Below are 21,835 nucleotides of genomic sequence, written 5' to 3' on the forward strand. Positions count from 1 at the left end.
TAGCAGTTGTTAGTTCAAAGATGACAACAACAGCAGCCTCTGCCCAAACAAAGGCTCCATGGCATAAAACACTTCTTAATTGAGATTAAATGGTAGCTGCATAGATGAGAATATGTCCTCCGATTTAATGCCAATTGAGATGGTTAACAGTTCTTGATTTGTTTTGTTGGTCCACGATGTTGATGACATGTGCTGATAATACAGTATTATAATACAGATGATGCCTGACATTTTGGTTGTCTTGTGAAACCTGAGATGTTTGAATTGGACTAAAATGCAAGATGTGGCACACAATATCAATAATCCCGGGAAAGCGCTTGTAATATTTCACATTTGTCTCAAAGGAAAACGGGCAGCTGGCAGAGCGTCAGGCCAATGAGCACTTTGACTGCCTGTTTGAGACCCTGCAGGAGAGAAAGTCAGAGATGCTCAAATCCATTGAGCAATCTCGAAACAGACGCATGGGACAGCTCAAATCACAGGTGGGTGTGTGCGCATTCCTGCTCATTCTTTTTTTTTTTTTTTTCACATTTTGTCATTTACCAGTTATTTCTTACACTTAGTTTTTATTTTATTTTTTCCTTTTTACAATTTAGATTTTTGTATACAGTGTGTTTCATTTTACATCTTTTAGAATGTTTTTCTTATTTTTTTTCTTGCTGGCATATATAATTCCTATAAAATAGTTTTTTTCCCCCCCCCTATAATTTCATTTTGAAGAGTTTTTGGATTTATTTTTTGCCCCAGCAAATTGGTACTCACAGTCCAGAATGTTTCCAGTTTTAATGTGCTTATATTGGTATATTCCCAGATGGAGGAGTACCAGGGCATGCTGGAGAACAGTGGCCTGGTGGGCTACGCTCAGGAGGTACTCAAAGAGACCGACCAGTCTTGCTTTGTACAGACTGCCAAGCAGCTGCATGTCAGGTATATATTTCAAATACTTTTAAGTTACTTATGTATTGTTTTGCGTGGCTGAAGAATATAAACAATCCAAGCAATGTGCAGGCGGGTTATCAACCGCAGTAAGCAACCTTAAGCCGCCTAATTGATCTCCATTAGCGGCTTTGGATAAGAATGGAACCTTTGCACTTGCGGGATCATGATACTGTCCACTCTAAGCGTTACTCTTAATCCTCTTTTATGAAAGGGAAAAGTAAAAATGCCTCAAATACCCCCCGATACGATACAAGATTGCGTGTGTGTTCAGAATCCAGAAGGCCACCGAGTCTCTAAGGACTTTCCACCCGTCAGCTGACCCCTCCTTTGAGGAGTTTGTGCTGGACACGTCCAGAGAGGAGACCCTCCTCAAAGAGCTGTGCTTCGGCGGAGGTAACATCACATGACACACGCAACACTGACTGCTGGGGCGAAGTGCAGACATCTGCAGATATCAAAAGTTTAGATAGTTTAACAAGACACCACGGGATCAAAATGGATTCAATCTTGAGGCCTTGCCATTGGCTAACGAGTTGACAAGTGAGCACATGGTGGCTTTTCGCCACGTTCTATTCATTTCCGCTCATGCGTCCGATGTCATTGTCCAACAATCGCGGAAAGAGTGGTGTCTGGAAAGTCAATTGCTGCCATACAAATGGTGTTACCAGTTTGATGTAATTGCAATCAATGCGCTTATGTTAACAAGGGGAACAATCGTTACCGGTGTAGTGTAACCTTTGGCACATTAGCTCTAGATGGATCTGTGACCCAGGCCTCACCACGCCACACGTTATTGGAAAGCGGTGGAGTCATTTTTGAGTAATCCAACCAATCGATAGTTACCCGCCAACTTAACCTTCTTGTGTTCACAAGCTAGTTGACTGGCTGGCAAACTAACACCCTTCAGTTAATCTGTTTTCCCCCTTGCTTTATCCTTTGCTTCTTTTTCTTTGGTCCAATCACCTGGTTTGGTAAATATTCATACTTTATCTGAGAAACGCTTCTTACGTGCTACTCTTTTGGTTACAACAGAGTTCAAATGGGCTCAGCAGGTTAACGCTGAACAACAACATCCATAAACTGAGATAATGACAATTACCGCCGGACTCCTGATGCGAAAATGGAGGCTTCTAACCAAAATGAATGGCTTATGGAAAAAACAAACTATCTGGAGTACAAAGAGATGGCTCGAAATCATTGAGTCTTCATTGTGACACTGATCTAGCTACCATTATTACACGAGGCCTGCTTTTAAAGTTACCAAAATAAACTTGCCTTTGTGAAGAATCTTTTTTTATCCAAAACCACAAAATGACACACTTGCATTTTGTGAGACTTGAGCACACATGGATACCGTTTTTTGGGTTTTAAAGGCTTGGCCAGTTGATACTTAAGGCTTATCAACTGCCAACGCTAAAATCGAATTAGTGCAGTGCATTGATGCCATGTAAGCCTCATTTCTTCTGCTAAGAGTACCATTAGCCTTCACAGGAAACTCAAAACAAAAGACACCTTAAGCCAGTGGTGGAAAAAGTATGGCAAGGGGCCGCATTTGGCCCGCTCCGTTCTTTAATCAAGCCCACTGAGCATTTATATTACAGTAACGGTCCTTTAATATTTATTGCATTCATTTAGATGTTTTGATCCTAAAATTTTGCATCCATTTGTGCGTAAATGATTGCTTAATTGATTTGATTTTATATATACATTCAACCGCTTTGTATTCTTTTTTTTTTAAATCATTGGTTAATGAACTATAACCAAATAAATTACGAAATAAACTAAACCTGTTTTTGTTAAAATAAATGTTACATTCAAACCTTTCCAATGTAAATGATATAAAAATTGTAAAATACACATACTGTATTAGTGACATTTGTTTTGACATGTATTTGACGTCTATTTTATTCAATTGCCTAATTGATCATAATTCAAATAGATTCTGAAACAATTAAAAATGACTGAAATGAATTATTTTATAAAAATTACATGACTTCTTTTTAATTTAAATAAACTTTATGTATGAATGAACTGTCGCATATGCCAGTTTGAACTCAGATGTGTGGTCCATGACCACAGAGGTTTTTCCATCCATGCTAACCTAATACACTGATTCATTGCAATTTATATGGTTTAGCTCAGGTGAAGGTGGACTCTGAAACAAACTAAAAATGCCAATACCGGAGTCTGCTTGTCAGTCTGCTCACGGTCAGCGGCAACTTTCAGCTGTTGACTTGCGTCCACTCAAAAGGAGAATGGCGGCGTGCCAAAGAGGCATCAGCTGCGTTTGCTATGTCAGCAATGTTAAAACAGCCTGCATTATTCCTTCGGTGTCAACGCCGACGTCTTCGAGCACAGCTGCCACTTGAGTGTTTAGTTATGCTACTAAACACATTGTAATCAACTTGTGTTACTCTGTCAAGAGTTTTGCTCTTATTAGCATCCCAGCCAAATGTAAACAGTGAGTTATGCAATTTGTATGGGAATGTCATTACATTGGACACACAGTTTCAATGCTACCCGCTGCCCACTAACAAACATCAACCCACTAGACCACTGATTCTGTAAAAATTTTCTGGTGGTTAAAGGATTTTTTTTTTTTTACAGCCCAATGTGCAAAAAGTTATTGGTGTCAACAGTGAAGTTTTACTTGAAATAAGTCTTTTTACAAAACACTTGATTTCATTTTTTTTTTTTTTCCAGAAACAGGAAAGAAACTTGCGGATGTTCGACTGCAGATTACTAAAGCATAACAAATGCTAGAAATAAACTTTTTTTTTTTTCTGATGAAATGAGAGAGTCTTATCTTTCTTTTGGTAGGTCCCATGTCAATATAGCTATAAAACACAATATTCTGTGGGCCTTCAAAAATGGGTCAAAATCCTCAAATGGCTGTCACTGAGGGGCTTAGCTGCGCTACGAATGGCTGGCATTTAATGAGTTAACATGAACGTCCCTCATTTAGCTAACCAGCAAATTAACTAACATGCTTCACTTAGTTTCTTAGCTAACTAACATTTTGTTCAATAGCCTTTAGTGATTAGTTACTAAATTACTGGTGTCTTTCATTCAACAAAGAGAAGTGGGATTGGTTGACTGACTTGACTGTGCTTCATTGTATTTCATATCGCCAATGTGTCTCTTATATGGACACCGATTTACGGAAACACTGGCTCAATAGTGAAAAATGAGTCAATTTCCTGTGTGTAGCTGGAACAAAGGATGATGGAAAGGAGAGAAATTGGAACCCCCTGCAGTAAAACTTGGCCGCGCTGTGCTCCGTCTGCTAGCGGCCTCTATTTGTCACAACAGTCTTTAAATGTCTGATGGCCCACTATCCCCATTTTTTATTTTTGTTGCAAACTGGCGATGAACACGGAGAATAATTTGAAAGCATTGTTTGCGCTTGGATTTCCGCCGTAGAAGTAGTAGTAGTAGGTTTTGTTGGACTGTGTCACGCAAGGTGGTCCACTTGCGCACATACAATACATTTGCTTCTGTTCACGCGATAGAGCAAAGTACACTGCTCAGCAGGATTAAAGGCTTTAATAGAGCCGTCCGTCTTAGTGGATCAATGAGATCCACTGCTCATGACATGATGTCTTAGTGAATCAATGAGATCCACTGCTCATGACATTTGTCAGTCACTTTGAGTTTTGCATCCACGTATTGTTACACCATAAATGCCACATTTAAAGTGAAAGCTCTAAGGCTGACAACGATATATTCAGGGACTCTGGGAGAAACCAGAAAGCATTTGTGTCCCCGTGGGATCAAACCTTCCCCAACGTGAAATCTTGCCTTACAGTGGACCGGTGGGGATAGAAACCGGGCCCTACGGCAAATGGCAGAATCGGCGACTAACCGATGCTCATTAAATGCCGTTAAATTATTCCCAGCCCTCCTCAACTAAGCGGGGGAATCGGGTCTAACTTCCGCTATATGTTCATTCTTATTTTAACAGCCCCTTTCTATGTGTTGATCCTTTTGGTACTTGTTGAAATAAAAGTCTGCTCACTGTGCTCAGGTAGGCTGACGGTTCTAAATTTAAAGATTAGACATTAAATGGGAACTGGGCACTTGGGGTGTAAATCCACCCTCAAAAAGATTTATTTCGCAAGTATTTCTCCCTGTGTGTGTGTGTTTATTTAAAAATCCCCTCCCTCTAATCTAGAGATTTGCCTCCACCCCATATTCAGTTCCAGACCCCCCCATGATTGACCTGTCCAAGAGCCGAGTCTATAATGAGGCCACCATCTTCTGGAGGCTGTCCGACGACCACCAACCCACAGACCAGCACCTGCTAGAGTACCGCAGGTCGGCCCACATACCCACTGAACTCATTGACATCATCTGCATGAAAGCACATCCTGTAGTTTGACGTTCCATGTGTTCAGATTGGGCGGTCCGAGGCCGTCTTCGACCCAAGGCGAGGGTGTCGAGGACGGCGTCTGGCAATTGATGGAGCGCATGCACAGTCCCAGCACCACTGTGTGCGGCCTGGACGCCGACAGCTTGTATGCGTTCAGGGTGCGCACCTGCAGGAACTCCGTCTTCAGCCCTTATAGCCCCGAGGTTACATTCCATACACCTCCTGCACCCGGTAAGAAACGTCATTTGCATTAATGCTGGCCTTATTACTACGCAGGTGCCAAAAGTACTCGCACGGTAGCTAAGTAGAAGTATGGACACGTGTGTGTAAAAATACTCTGGTAAAAGTACTGATACAAAGTATTTTCACTTCATTATTTCCCACCATTGATTACAGGACCTGTAATCTGTACTGTAATGCAGGTGAGAGCCGTGTTGTTTTGAGGGTGTTCTGGAGAGCTTCCTGGGTACTGCTGTTATTAATATCCCCAAATGTGATTATGTACAGGATTAAAATGACGACTATGACTTGCCTGGCTATTTTGGCCAAAGCGATGACTAAAATAACAGATAATCCTCCTTTTTGTGCTCAGAGACAGATTAAAAGATGACAGATGCTTTGCTGTTAAGGTTTTCAATTCTGAGGCGCACAATAGAGGCAATGAAGCACAAAGATGTTTTGGCAGATCACTATGGTGATGGTTTTTTTTGTCTTTCACATGACTCAAACCAGGGTGTGTGTGGGTGAATTGTTTAGGAGGGGCTATTTAAAAAAAAAAACCCACAAAAAAAACACACAGTCTGCAGCTTGCGTGATATGCTAATGTGCCAGTCTACGTGTTCACTTGAAAAACAGATGGACTCAAATGACAGTCACAGGCAATTCTGATTATATGGTCCTTGGTTCACAAAACATTGTTGAATATCTGCTCTGGCTGATAGTCCTTTCCAGTCGACCCAAATTGGGATTGTCACTCCGCTTGGACTTTGATATGGATACGTGTTGTGATTGGCGCATCCGCATTCCTCCGCTGTGTGGATCGTGGAAGGATTCACTGAGCATCAGTAATGAGGAGGAATTTCAAGCCAGGGTAAAGAAAGCCCAGGGAGCTCACACAGAGCCCATGTGGCTATCTTTAGCCACTTTCACACAAAGGTGATACAGCGTTTATCCACCTTGGCCTTTTACGTACAACCTGAAGAAGGTGGCAAAAAAGAAGGCGGGGCTTGTGAAGGCCACACCTTACCGGATGGACGCACCTATTCCATCCAAAAAGTTGGAAAGGCCAGGATTTTCCAGGAAATGTAAAAATAGCTTGTGATGCTACAGTTGAAGGTGGAGAAATTTCCTGGACGATGTCTTAGGCAAGTTTCGTGTCCCATGCCGTGTTCTATGGCAAATGCTGACTTTGAAAGACTATGTGAAAGGGGCATCTAAAGCTACTACCTCAGAAGGTGGAAAATCGCCATCTTGACCCAATCCCCCCCCATTTTGTGTTGGTGCCGTTTCATACACCACAGCAATATGCGAGCAAAGGTGGAAAAATGATACCTTTGTATTGTAAAACTCAAATACGGATTTCTGTTGCCATCTGAGAAGGTGCTGGGTCGACTTCATTCCTTCAACTCTGTCAGCAAATGACACGAAACAGTCACATTGGTCAGTAAAATCTGAAATACTGACTTCACTGGCTGTACAGGATTACCTACAAATTTGTTGAATTTTCCCCCATTCTGTCAGGGCAGTTTTTACTGATTAGTGACATGGGGATAGCAGTTGTCATCTTCATCTCCCGCAAAAGTTGTAAAATGCCATGTTTTGTTTTCATACCAATTCCGAACGCCTTATATATTGCCAGGGTTGACTTTGTCCCACACATAAGATGGTGCTGTTTTCTGCACAACATCAGCACTAAAAATGGGCCAAAATATACAGTACAACCATATAATTTTATTTTATTTTTTTTGGGTGTCGGGGTGTAAAATACATTTTTTTTTTCTCCTTCCTTCAATATTCACAGAAGGACCCACTTGCTATCTCCTTTATACTATCGTCAGGTAGATGTCAACTTGAAGTAATGTCACTATAAATGTAGCTCCGCTGTGGTGTGGAGGCAGACGTTGGAATTATTATGCTCCATTTGTGACGAGGACTTCCTAGGCACATAAATGAGCGTGTCCTCCCTGGAGTAGACCCCACATTGCCCTTCCACGCAATGGTTGAGTGAACAGGGTGCATTTATGGCATGATGTCATGTTGGCCTACTAACTATTTATAGAAGGTAATTAATTCCATCCAAATGAGGAGTATAGCTGGCTGCACATGGTGGTTACATTTCTTGAGGGAGTAGTAAGCCAACCAAGTGGCTCTTTTGTGATACAGCACCCTCATGTGTCCACTTTTAACACTTACAGAGTGAACGTCCAGCATGGAAACGTTTTAAAACAGACACGCAAAATAAACAAGTAAAAACCATGACATTGAACAGATTTATTTTGAAAGTACTTTTAACGGCATCCATATTTAAATGTTATTGGACAACAAACACCTGAATGTTGAGTGTAATCCAAATCCAAATTTTCTCACCTCTGTCATGCGGCGCTCACTGCACACAGCATTCGACTTCCTGTTCAATGACAAGTGCGGCTTCAGCACGGAGCGCCTGGCGCTCAACAAGCGGCGGGATGCAGTCGAGAGCATGGCCGGCGTGGCCTTCCTGCTTGCCGCAGATCGCGTGCAGACGGGCAGCTACGTCAGCCTGGACTACATCATAGGCGACACGGGCATCTCTCAGGGAAGGTAAGCCACAACACACACACAGTAATTGTGTTGGTAAATGTGAGGACTTTTGCCCTGGTTCCACACATACATATAATTTACTTAGACCTCACTTAGGAAACAAACGTTGCGGCAACACGTACTCTGACAATAAAACAGCGCCCATATTCTTGTACCCTTCAACCTTTATGTGAAATGACAACTAGTTCTGTACTAAGAGAAATTGAGGCGTTAGGAATCCCACTGGAGCTCTTGTTCAGGACACGCCCTGCTCCGATATAATTGGCTGCTGCATCCAGGGAGGACTGCGTGCAGCAGCCAATCATATTGCTGTTCAAGTGGGCTTCATAACGCAGCAGTGAACAGTGTACTGTTGCCATCTGTCTTATACTGCCCTCAAGTGGCCAACACCCCACCACAAGGAGCAGTATTCCCCTCAAGCTACTGTATGTGACAAAAAGGTTGAATTCTTTCTAATTCAAAATTCCCTAAAATAAAAAAAAAGATGTCTTTGCTCTGTTTTTTTAATGAATTACAATGTTATGGATTGCTATTTTTTTCCTGCACACCAAAGCATTTTTTTTGTGCCCATTGAATGTAATTTCAATGGGAAAATATGATTTAAGTGTGGTGACAGAATGAATAAAAATCTGTTTACAAGGCACCATTGTACTTTCTTAAAATAGTACATTTCAATATCTATGAATTTTGATTTAGAAACATTGAATTGCCTTTTAAAATAACAAAAATAGAATAATCAACATAGTAAATATTTAAAGTAATATTACCTAGTATTGTCTATAATGCATCACTATGCATTTTTGAAATTCTGTTTCTATATACATTTTTTTGTTTAGGATAAAATTGAATTAATTTGGGTCAGTGTTGAAACCGTTCCTAGCTTCTGCTTCAAAATGCTTCTTTTCTCTTCAAACTCTTAATCATCAGCTTTACAGATGCCACACCTACTTTGTTGCGGTAAAGGCTACTGTGACATACCAGATACTTTATTCATCTGTTGAGAAAAATTAAATAGTGGCACCAGCTTTTATTTTGAGGAAAAGGTGTCATTTTGAGATCCGTCCATTAATTTGGGCGGAGTCCACTGTTTAAGGCAAAGTACCTCATGCCAATGTATGACTTTTGAAAGGCTTGTCAATCCATTTAACGCAGGGGTCTCAAAATCCGGTCCTCGACAGCCACTTTCCTGGATGTTTTAGAAGTTTACCACCAGTTGTGTTGCAGGAGGAACCCTCTAAAACATGAAACAAAGTGGCCCTCGAGGACGGGAGTTTGAGACCCCTGATTTAACGTGTGCTCCGGTGATCTTAAATCTCCCAAATGTTTTGTGTTTTGCAGACACTACTGGGCCTTCAGGGTAGAGCCGTACTCTTACATGGTCAAGGTGGGCGTGGCCTCGGACACAAAGCTGCTGGAGTGGTTTCACAACCCGAGAGACACGAGCAGCCCGAGGTACATTCCAGCCATGCTGCACGTTTGGAACATTTTCAACCTGCCTGCAACACAACACAACCTTAACAGCTTTCTGCTAGCTAAGCCTATGATGTAAGAAGCGGTAAATTGTAAAGAGCTTATATTCTCAGACAGACGCCCTTTATCGCCGCTCATAATAGCCTGGGTGAATTCGTATGAAATAATTGTAACCCACTTGTGAAACATTTTTCTTAACTGTGTAATAACTATTTACTACTTTTAAAAAGATTTCTGAAGAATATATTTCCATAGACTGATATACAGTCCAATCCGTAAGTCTTGGAACGGCAAAGTCATTTCATTTATTACATTTGAAGACATTTGGGTTTCAGATTCAAAAATGATTGAGACAAATTGTCCGAATTCAAGCTTTTATTATTATGGTATTTAAATCTGTATGCGTTAACAACTCAGGAGAGAGCACCTTTTGGTTTGAAGCCACTTCACTTTTGAAGTGAGTCAAAGTAATGGAACGGCCATTACCAAGTTAACATGGCGAATTTGAAATTTGGCGGCATAACCCTTACATGGAATAACTGCAATTCTTCAATTTAAATGCTTTTCCAGGCCATTACTGCAGCCACTCTCAGTTCTTGTGTGTTTCTGGGGGTTTCTCCCTTCAGTCTCCTCTTCAGGAGGTTGGTGCGGGCTCAATTGAATTAAGTTTCAGTGATTGACTTGACCAGTAAAAGACCTTCCACTTTTTCCCCCTGATGAAGCCCATTGTTGTGTTAGCAGTGTGTTTTAGGTCATGATCTTGTTTCATGATGAAGCTTCTCCCGATTAGTTTGCATGAGTTACGCCACCATTAAAGGCTTTTTGTGTCCGATATGAATCGGAATGTAACTTTTGCCAACAAATGATTTGCTGTATTGTCCATTTAAAAAAAAAAAAAACATAACTTGATGGTGAACGTTACTCACCAAAATAGCAGCGCCTTTAAAAAGTGTCAAACGACTCTTTCTCGCCCAGGTACGACCACGACAGCGGCCACGACAGCGGCAGCGAAGATGCGTGCTACGAGCTCTCGCAGCCCTTCACCCTCCTCACCGTGGGTATGGGCAAGCTCTTCATCCCCAAGACGTCGCCCTCGTCTTCGGCCGCCGCCTCCTCGGGCGACCCAGGGAACCGCGCGCTGCCCATGCCGCAGCGCCTGGGCGTGTGCCTGGATCACGACGCCGGCCGAGTGTACTTCTACGACGCCGACAACATGCGCTGCCTCTACGAGAGGCAGGTGGACTGCTCGGGGATCATGTACCCAGCGTTCGGCCTCATGGGCGGCGGCAAGGTCCAGCTGGAGGAGTTTGTCACCGCCAAGAGGCTCACCTTCTAAGGGTGACTGGCCCCGTTCCGCGCGCTATTTGCACCTTTCTTTTGGCATGATATGTGGAAGGAGGGTTTCTTTGAGGTCCTTCAGGCCCGTTGAGGCAGACTCCATCAGGGTCTTTTGGTCCAAATTTTGAAACTCGAGCTGGGATGTTATGCTCAACATCAATGACATTTTTCAATGATTTACGGCAAGCAGGCTTTATCAACTCTAGGCCTCCATGCCCGTCGAGGTGGATCAGATCAAAGACGCTGGTCCATATGGCGAGACCTGCGCGCTGACAATATGACGGCTCGGCAAGAAATGCGTCGAGCAAGTTTAATTCACCAGGGTGTTTGGTCCAAATTGTATGACCTGTTAATGATTAACACAAATATGACTCCGAAATGACATGCGGTTAGCAGGTTTGATTAATCAGGAGTCCTCCTGACTCGTTGAGGCAGATTCGATCTGTGTCTTTGATAAATCCAACGTTGCAAAATCAGTGCCGGTATGGTGTGATGAAGACCACCATGACACTTTGGAATTGAGTTACGGTGAACAGGTTTCATAAACGACGGTCCTCCGGTCCTGTTGAGTCCAAACTGTGAAACACTACTTGCAATTATGTCAACAAAAAGATGACACTTTTAGAATGAAAAATGCCGAGCTGGTTTTATCTACTAGAGTACTCCAAACCTGCTGAGGCAGATTAGATTGGGTTCTTTGGTTTAAAATTGTGAAGCTGAGCTAACATGTTATCAATACAGTGTGACCGTTCGCATGATATATTTTGAGCATTAAGGCAGAGTCATCCAGGCCCTTTGAGGCCGATTAGATCCGTTTAGGGTCTTTGATTAGAATTGTGAAACCTCAGCTGTTTTTTTTTTTTTTTTTTTTGCTTTGACACGCATTGAACGGGTTTCATTAATCGGAATCCTCGAGGCCTGTTAAGGCGGCTTAGATCGATCCAAATTGAAAAAACACAATGTTGTGGATGACACACAGTGATAGTTTGTAATGAATTATGGAAGAGCGGGCTTCATTAACTAGAGCGGTCTACTGGCCAGTTTAGGCGGATTAGAACAGGGTCTGGTCCAAACTGAAAATGGACTTTGTATTTTATTAACACAAATATGACACTTTGGTATGACATTCGCCCAGCAGGCTTTTTCTTTTTTTTTTTTTTTTTTTTTTTTTTTTTTTTGGTTCTGATCAACTGTGAAACAGACTGTGAAACCTGAGCTGGTATGTTATGACAACACAAGTTTGACACCTTGGCATGTGTGGCCAACAGGTTTATTTTGATGAGTTCTCCAGGCCCGTTGAGGTGTCTTCGATCTTGGTCTGTCATTTCTGATCAACACTAATATGACACTTCATGTTTGTGTCTGCGTACGAGGCAATGAGATGTGAAATATTGTACCAAAGTCTTTTTTTTTAATCTTTTTTTTTTTTTTTTGTTAAATGTTGAATTTTAGCTGCTAAATTAGTCAGCAGCCATTTTAAATCTTTTGTTTTTAACATGAAATGCTTAACTTGTCTAGCTCCAGAGCAGGGTTTCCCAAATTTGGGCCTGTGAGGTTAACTTTTATCTGGGTCACCAATTGTTTGTTGGGTTCTTGATGGTTAATTTATATATAGTATGTTTATCGGGGGGGGGGGGGGGATGGGCGGTTTAACCCTGCTCTTGATGTGTAATTATTGATGCGTTATTGGCTGAGTTGTGTAGCAGCTGAATCATTTTCTTAGTGGACCTGATGGGGGAGAGCCTTCGTAGCGAATCTTTTAGTGCTAGCGCCTCTGTGCCTTTCGGTTCATTTCAGTTTGCTCAACAACCCCCTGATGTAGTTGCACAATTGTTTTTGAACACTATCTGTATCTCATGCACTGGTTCATTTGATAACTATTGTCACGTTTTTTTTTTTTTTTTTTTTTATCACCGAAAATCTTTTTTTTCACTTTTTTGTTTTTTTTTCCACTCTTACAACACTTTTGTCATCCCAGAGCACGTTCGTGTCCTTCACTTAGCATCTGGACGTCACTCACTTGTGTATCAGAATGTGAACACTACACACATCGACCCTGAAAATATGGTGCAACCAAGCAGCCTTTGAAACACACGTTGACTTCCTTCAATATCGCGACCACACTTTACACTCACTATCAAAAGGGTAGTTAGTTACCTTTGGGAAATTTGGTTTTGGGTAGCAACACGGACACTTTCATGGTTAGTTTTTAGTTCAGGAGGGTGTTACGGCACCACTGGTGCTTTGCCGAAAAATATGACCTACCTCCTTGCTGTCAAGCCTGGAAAAACCTTTTTGTAATTTTTTTTAATTTACCTTTGCAGATCCACCATTTTGTTTAAGTCACTTGCAGTGTTCGCCTTCAACATGCCTTCTCTTTTGACATCAGGTTATGTACTGTATATATAAGATGTACACTGGAAACGTCCACTTACATATCACTCCAGAGCAGGGTTGTTTTCTGTGCAAGTGTGTTGTAATCTATGTTCAAAGTACTGTAAGTTCAGTCTTTATTTTAACGATCTTGGCAACTTCGCCGGCCCTTTTCTCTCCACCATATGTACAAATATGTATTCTTGGTCCATTACAAATAAATAGAAACAAGCGTCTTACATTTAAACTTTCCAGTCTTACATGGTGAAAACACTTTTCAGTTTTGTTTAAATTCCACAAAGGGTTCAAACTTAATCCATAAAAGCAAACCTCTATGCATTGCATTTAAAGACTTGACAGGGCAGCTTTCACTGGTGGAATGTAACCAACAGCTGAATGTCCTTGTTTTCCCCGTTTTGTTTTTGGATATAAAATTAAACCAAGTAGAATTTATAAACAAAATTGCAGGCAAGCAAATACAGAGCAAAGCTAGCATGCTGCATGACAGTAACACATGTATCCTAACCTAGTGCAATAATTCAATGGGAAAATAGCTAGCTTTGCTTGTACTGACACTAATTTGCACTACTAGTAGTTAACATTGGGATTTCAACATTTAACGTGTGGAATACAAATTATTTTTTACACGTATTCCGCAAGTTGCTGGAGATGGTGGGTACATGTATGTGTGATGAAATTTGTGAGTATAATTATGCTTGGCTGGGCTCTTGTGTATGTGAGGAGTGGGACATCATCAAATAAACTGTCGTGTTTAAAGAAAAAAAAGTCTGTTGTTCTTCACACTAAAAAGTTAACCATGCTTCATCAAGGTCAACCACTGCTTCATCAAGCTCAAAGTAAAACTACTTAAGTGTAATGAGTAGGAAAAGGAAGGTGTTGCACAGTGCCACTTGTTACTTACTGGAATTTTATAGGTAGAAGCTCGAGTTATTAGATTCTGTATCAATGTTAGTACTATCCACTTGATAAAGTAAGCGTGTACGGCTTATGTATGTATATAACTTGACATTTATTTAAGCACCAAGCAGCAGCCTTGGATGCAATAAGTTCCAGTAAGTTCCTGGTGTATGGTTATCCTACTTTCTTTTCCATTGCTGGTACACAGTTTGGTGGCATCACAGGAATAAAGAAAACCAAAAGAAAAACAAAACCCATGACACGATTGAAACAAATTACAATGTCAGTAATTCACAGTTAAAATTGAGAGCATTAACAAATTTAACAATTATTCAAATTGACTTTATTGATTGATTGTATAATTGCTACATGACTCAATTGATTAAATCCAATGAATGTTTTAATATAAATGTACATGTTTTTAATTCTACAATGACATATTTGCAATCATGTATATATTGTATAAAAGTATACATTTTAAACTTTTTATTATATATTGTATAAGTGTGATTAATTTTATAATTTACTTTTAATTATATTCTTAGTACATTTTTAATTAGATTGCTGTGACTGCACATTATATATATTTTTATATGAAATTATATATTGTATACGAGGATGCTCCATTTAATTACGTTTGTATTTAATTTTATAATTCACTGATCTTGTATATGAATATAATACATTTAATGTTTTGAATATAATGCCATTATTGTATGAGCACAATACTTTTATATATTAACATTTTCAGTCTTTAAATGATTGTACTATCGATTTGTAGTTAACATATTTTAATAAATGGCACGGTGGACGACTGGTTAGCACGTCCGCCTCACAGTTCAGAGATCGAGGGTTCGATCCCGGCTCCCTGTGTGGAGTTTGCATGTTCGCCGTGCCTGCGTGGGTTTTCTCCGGGTACTCCGGTTTCCTCCCACTTTCCAAGAACATGCATGGTAAGTTGATCGGACACTCTAAATTGCCCCTAGGTGTCTCATTGTGAGTGCGGATGCTTGTTTGTTTCTGTGTGCCCCCCGCCTACTGCCCGAAGACAGCTGGGATAGGCTCCAGCATTCCCCGCGACCCTTGTGAGGATAAGCGGTGTAGATGATGGGTGGATCTTTTACCGCACATGTACGTGTATTCATAATTCAATATCATTAAAGAATCATTAAAATCATTGTCTATTGGAAAGATTACAATACATTATAACTTTTATGAGGACTGTATAATTTCACCTGCAATTATGAATCTTCATATATAGCCCACATTCGATTATCTATTTTTTAAATTACATTTTTATAATGATGAGAGATTCCGCCGTTCCTTCTTGCCTGCTGCTGTCAGACTCTTTAACAAGAACATTGTGTAGTCTTTACAAACTGGCGGTCATTAGTGCAATTGTGCAGTCCTGCACCTGAGCTCGTATCGTGCAATACCCAATATTCCCCACTACTGTAATACCGTGCAATACTCAACATTCCCCACTACTGTTAGTCTAGTTTTATTTTTATCCAATGCTGTTCCTTACATTTCACTACAGCACTGCAGCACTGTCACTTAGAGTATTTTTTCCTCTGTACTATGTACAGGCCGAAATGAGTGTTCCTCATATTTTTTATGTAGATGTAGGTTGGTGTGTATACACATGTGTATATACACATGTTACTGCGTATATCTACATAGGTTTGATTCTAAATGTTTGCCGTCAATGTTATACATTAATGGCCACATTATGCCGCCGCCCCTGTGTGACCTATATCTTTGCTACTGTAACAATGAAAATTTCCCCACTGTGGGATCAATAAAGGCATTCTTATCTTATCTTATCTTATCTTCGTTGAGGTTCCAAACTCCTAAGCCTCACCTGTCAAACATTCTACCTGCACGAGGCTAATGTTGACGCGCAATGGGCGGGGGCGGGGCTGAGTTGTGACGTCATCCCGCTGTCACCTCAACGCGGAAGACGACCAAGACGCAGGAGGAAAGGAAATGATACGCTCCACGTCAGTCAAGTGGAACAACGACGTTATCGTGAGCTGATAGATCCGCACCACCATCAGCACGCTACTGACGCCTTTCGGTTCACGTAGCCGTCTCGAGGCTCCGCAAGCCCCTATGAGTCGAGCCGGAGAGGCGCTGGGAATCCGTTGAAAGGTACGCACAGCTAGCGGCTGGCTAGCTAGAATGGCAGCCTTACCGGTTTGTGTCATTTCCCCTGAACACCTGTGACATGATATTTCGGTGATCAAGGTCGTGTTAAGATCCCGTGTCCGTGACGTGTGTCTAGGTCGACGACTAGCCGCACTCGGGAAGGTCGCTCCGAGCATGTCTTCTGTCATTCTAGCATTCAGCGTTGTGATTTGCTCTTGGTTTAATGAAGTAGCGGCCCGTGTCGCGGTGCCAAGGCAGACTGCGGTCTCTTTTCGAGGCGGGCAGGTGTGCAGGCAGGTGGACTAAGGGTGGCGCTTGTGTCCGCTCATGGGGCCTCGTCACCGGAATCACATATAGTTACAGTCAACCCTCACTATTCGCGGGCAAGGGGCTGAAACTCGCCATAAATAGGAACAAATTGTGAAAAGTACACGCCTCCTTTTAAAAAAAAAAAAAATGTGTAAAATTTGCCTATATAGGCCTCAGCAGGCTTGTATTGTAACGGAGGACAAATACTTCACATGCTCTTAAAAACCCATTCAGTATCAGACTTTTTCTGACCCATTGTGAAATGACATATAAATATGTCATCAAGACAGAATGAGTTAAGTCAAATTTTCATGGATTTTGACTTAATTTACATTTCTAGCAACTTTCACTTTTACTCCACTAAATTTCCTAAATGGTGTACTGTCCCTGATTCCACGGCCCTTCTTCGTTTACGGTTACTCTCTCCCCCCCCCACCACCAAAAAGAAAACTTTATCCAAGACTGACAAGGGGTGTCCAGACTTTTTCTTTCAAGGACAGAAAAATGAAAGTATGCAAGAGCCACTTTGAAACTCTTCAACTTAAATATTAGTAAAAACGCTAAAACCAATCCATCATACAATTATCTATCCATCCATCCATTATCGATACCGCTTATCCTCACAAGGGTCGCGGGGCGTGCTGGAGCCTATCCCAGCTGTCTTCGGGCAGTAGGCATGGGACACCCTGAATTGGTTGCCAGCCAATCGCAGGGCACACAGAGACAGACATTCGCACTCACAATCACACCTAAGGGCAATTTAGAGAGTCCAATCAACTTACCATGCATGTTTTTGGAATGTGGGAGGAAACCGGAGTACCCGGAGAAAACCCAGGCAGGCACGGGAAGAACATGCAAACTCCACACAGGGAGGCCGGAGCCGGGATCGAACCCACAGCTTTCTTTTCATTGTGATAAGGGAAGTTGTGAGAATTTTACTCGTGAATAGTTTCTTTGTGTATTTGCATATCTAGAAATGCCCTTTATCAAATCAATTTATCATGAGTAGCAGAAGTAGTAGCTGTCAGGGGTGTTGCAGCTGTGGGAGATGTGGCCGTTGCAACCTCCCCGCTTTTTCCACGCACATGCTTTTCACACTGCCCCACCCCCACACACCATCAGCGGTTTTGATAATGGATGTATGGCTTTAACAGTTGAATTTAATGCTCATTAGCCGGTCCAATGTTCCCATACTCTCACAAAAGCTTCCGTGCATTGTGCTCGAATGTAGTGTGCTTTAGTGAGACCCACAGGAGACAAGAAGTAGATATAAGCATGCTCTCAGAGTCATTGTTATTTTGATCAGCTGATGGCAAACTCCTTGTAGCTTTTAACACTGAAAAGAATGTCTTCCAATGTCAGCTGCCTGCATAGATCCATTTTTCGATCGGCAGCATCGTTCCTCCTTTTTTTTTTTTTCTTTTACATTAACTGTCACAAAAGTAGTAGTAGCAGTCTACATCGTCACTCAGTGCTGACATACACATAGACTCAAACTTGTGACACCCATCACAGAAGATCCAAATCAAACTCCTTCATTCGCAGAAAATCATCAGGCTGTGACTCCTATCACGCCACGGTTAGAAACGGGAACCAAAAACCGAAAGTAGAAGCATACGAAAATTAAAGCCATAACAGCTCGAACCATTTATTGCTCAAGAGAAAAAAATACTAATAATTAACTAGCAACTGATAATTGCGTATAGTGTTTCACGTGACTACTGGCCATCATCTCAAACTACCAGGGGCACTCTGGACTAAGCATTCGACGATTGCAAAAAAGCTACCAATCTGTTTCTTCAACATTTTATTTTATTTTTTAAATGTTGGTCAAACTCTAAAACTTGCAGGCGTTCAGGCATATATATGCTCTGTCACTGTGACAAGTAGCTTTGTGTTAAGGTGTTTCCTGTTTGGATAGGAAGTCCTGTGCTGATTCACAAGTCACCATTGTTCGTATTTACTGTTATGAGCATAATTTTGTTGTCTGATGTTATATCACCCGTCACCATTCCTTTTTGCATTTAAAACATGTTTTTGCCAGTGTGTGGTCAACAGTATTGTTGTCACGACACCAAAATTTTGACTTTGATTGCAGAGCTGGGCATTCCGTCTATGTGACGGACCGGTCCGTCTACCCGTCACGCCCGTTTCGCTCATGGTTGACTAATGACGGAAATTCTTTTAAAATAGACAGATTAAGCAGAGACAGAAACCCCTTTATTTATTATTTAGTCCGCCCCCCCCCCCCCCCCCCCCCAGAAAAAAGGCAAATAACGGACAACAGAGGGGTACCCATGCTGCAGACGGATGACGAATAACGGATGCTCAATTTTTACTAAAATGCCCAGTGCGGTTCGATACTATACCTGCATAAAGTACCTTGATACCGATACTAAAACGGTACCTCGACAAATATCTAAAATCAGCAAAAGCAGCAAAATTAAAACTGACATCAGAACTTAGTTATTTTTCTTTTTTTTATCAATTCAAAATAATAGCAAATGCTTGATAAGAAAATAACATTTTAAACATTGTTAAACACTTGTGAACATTTGCACACATAACAAACATTGTTAAACATTATTGAACACAAAACTGTCTGAGCTAATGTTTGGAGACAGTTCTCTGGCATTTTTTCTTTGCTAGGAAAACAAGTGTGCCGGGTTGTGATTGCCTTTTAGAAGATGCAGGCGATGTTGCTCCATGGTGAGAAATGCTGTCCTCCATGGCTAGCTGCTAGCACCTGTCCTTCGTTGCCAGCAATGGTGGGAGTCAGTAGTCAAACAAACAGCAGAGAGACGGGGGTCGCTCCGCAAAGATAGCTGTATTTATGGCACTTGTTCCCTATGCTCATTAAACTCAATTTAAGATGCTTATTTTCGCTCTAATATATACTTTATACTCTATATTCGCTCTTACACAGCCGCTTACCACTAACTCTATTGATGGCTTCAAACTCGTCAGTAAAAATTCTGAAATAAACTGCCGTCATATTAAAAGACGCATGATTGAAAGCGTGAGAACAAAGTAGTGGCTTATTGTCCGGAAAATACAGTAATTCCAGTCAAACCTCTTTGAACCACAAGGTATTGCCCCTCAAGCACCTTTTCAATTACATGTCTGCCAAGTGGCTTCAAAGAATGAATGGTTTTCCTCTGCTGTAGTTTTATGAAGTTAGTTATTTAATGTTAGATATGAGCATGAGAATGCATCTTGTCTTCAAAGAGATATTGTCACAGACCTGTAATGGAAGATCATCGAGTCACACCCCATACACACGCACATAAGGAAATAACATTCATCTATGCTAAATAGACAGCAAGGTGGGAGTCGTTGTTTGATTTATTGAGTGTATATGTGTGTGTGAGCGTAAGTAAGGGGAAACGATTCAAAGCTAATCTGTTAGCATATGGTGTCATTAGGAACATGGCAGGGTGCTCCCATAAATCCTCCAGCTGTTGATTCAAAACAACACTTAAATAACCAACATACTAACCACAAAATCTATGAAAGGGCTTTTCTTATTTTTTTATTTGACAACATTGCATTAGGCAGTGTGGTCCAATTGTGATTAGCATATCTGCCTTGCAGTTAGGAGATCCGGTTTGCAATCTCTTGTGGAGGTTTTCACCAGGTACTCCTCCCACATTCCTAAAACATGCATGTTAGATTCTCAGGTGTGGATGTTGGTGTGAATACTTCTATGTGTATCATTTGTTTGACTGAAGGCCAGTCCAGGGTGTACCTTGCCTCTGTGTTCAACTTGACCAACTTGTCAAGGCTGGTCTTGTTTTTGTTGTGGTTATGGTTTAACCCATTAAGGACTAAAGCGCCTGTCTCAACAGCTCCCCAAAACCTAAGGTCGCCTTTGGAATTGCCCTTGAAAACCTTGAAAAAATTTCCCAGAAATTCAACACTTATTAAATTATTAATACATCAGCCCCTGTAGCAGACAGCAACATAATTCCAAAAGAATTAAAGAGCTTAGACATGTGGCTTTCACACAGGCAGAATTTATTATTATTTACTGTTTCAATCGATGATGTAAAAATAATCTGTCAGTACAAGAGAAGCACCATTTTAATTTAAAAAAAATTGAGTGGTAATTACCATCCTCTATTCTGTTACAAAGACGTCTATATAGTCATTGTCTACAAACCATATCATATCACGTTCGACTGGTTCCACGTGCGCGTCGTCTATATATCACCGCCGTTACTTATCAGAGCTCCGGGCGATCGACAGCGTCCGCCATTAGCCTACCTACGGCTCGAAAAAATTCCACGACATCCTCCGTGATCTCGCAAAACACTCTCGTGTACATTCTGATGCATTAAATTGGCTAAGAGACGGAGAATTGGATTACAAAAAGACACCGACGTATCCGCTCTCCCGGTGTGAAAGGTAGAAAGACGCAACAGCGCTCCCGGCTCTAGTGGTAGAAACACGGTTATGCGCTCCCGCCCTTAATCGGTTAAGGTATAATTGAGTCAAGGCGCTAATTTCACATTCAAAAAATTCATGTCGCACCAGCAAACAAATACAAAACAAAAAGTACAAATTCGGAGTGGAAATTAGATAGAAATCGAATTTATTGTCAATGCGCTTGTCCCAAGTACAGTGCAACGAAATCCATTTTACAGTTTCAACCTGTCCAACAACCATGAAAAGACAATGACACCTAACAGAGGGAGACAGGAGCTGCAAGAGTGAGTGGTCACAGGGTGGCTCCCCAATTTTTTTTTTTTTTAGATCAGAAAGGGAGATCAAGGAGGGGGGGGGAGCAACTCCCAAACTCCTCCTATGGGGGTAGAGGTAGGATGGGGCACAGTGTGGGATCTGGAAAAAAAACCCCACTAAAGACATAATAAACAATACAGCAGGACTCGAAGACTTGCACATGTGGGAGGGGTGTGATGGTCGAATAATAATTAAATTGCTTTAAAGTACTGACAAATTGTCTTACTCACGCATGATACGCTGCTTGCTCAATTCAAGAATAAGAGAAAAAAAAAATCACTGGAACAGAAATTTGCACAAATGAACGAAATTAGAAACAAATAGAAGTGCTATGCTGCTGTAAAATAATCACAAGCTTTAAAATGTCACTTTTTAAGTATTTTACATCAAGAGCCTTTCAAGTAGAGCTGTTTACCAGTCCTA

General features: G+C 41.3%; 2 protein-coding genes across 6 annotated transcripts in view; both read left to right on the plus strand.

Annotated features, from left to right (window-relative positions):
• trim36 (tripartite motif containing 36) overlaps nucleotides 1-12,535 on the plus strand; it is a 30,396-nt gene extending 17,861 nt beyond the window's left edge. For all 5 annotated transcript variants that reach the window (XM_086030186.1, XM_086030188.1, XM_086030190.1 and 2 more), the window contains 8 exons: nucleotides 345-482; nucleotides 812-927; nucleotides 1,211-1,332; nucleotides 5,139-5,256; nucleotides 5,337-5,542; nucleotides 7,927-8,110; nucleotides 9,449-9,562; nucleotides 10,556-12,535. In XM_086030186.1, the coding sequence (XP_085886312.1) occupies nucleotides 345-482; nucleotides 812-927; nucleotides 1,211-1,332; nucleotides 5,139-5,256; nucleotides 5,337-5,542; nucleotides 7,927-8,110; nucleotides 9,449-9,562; nucleotides 10,556-10,916 (1,359 nt within the window). In that variant the 3' untranslated portion in view covers nucleotides 10,917-12,535. The remainder of the gene's footprint in view (nucleotides 1-344; nucleotides 483-811; nucleotides 928-1,210; nucleotides 1,333-5,138; nucleotides 5,257-5,336; nucleotides 5,543-7,926; nucleotides 8,111-9,448; nucleotides 9,563-10,555) is intronic.
• Nucleotides 12,536-16,171: 3,636 nt separating this feature from the next.
• Nucleotides 16,172-21,835, plus strand: part of ccser1 (coiled-coil serine-rich protein 1) — a 121,420-nt gene continuing 115,756 nt past the window's right edge. Inside the window, exon 1 of the transcript XR_015086854.1 lies at nucleotides 16,172-16,363. The gene's annotated coding sequence lies outside the window, so the exon portion shown is untranslated. The remainder of the gene's footprint in view (nucleotides 16,364-21,835) is intronic.

Source organism: Filicampus tigris, chromosome 5 (assembly GCF_054856515.1).
Source record: "Filicampus tigris isolate MCC_2025a chromosome 5, RoL_Ftig_1.0, whole genome shotgun sequence".
NCBI lineage: Eukaryota > Metazoa > Chordata > Actinopteri > Syngnathiformes > Syngnathidae > Filicampus > Filicampus tigris.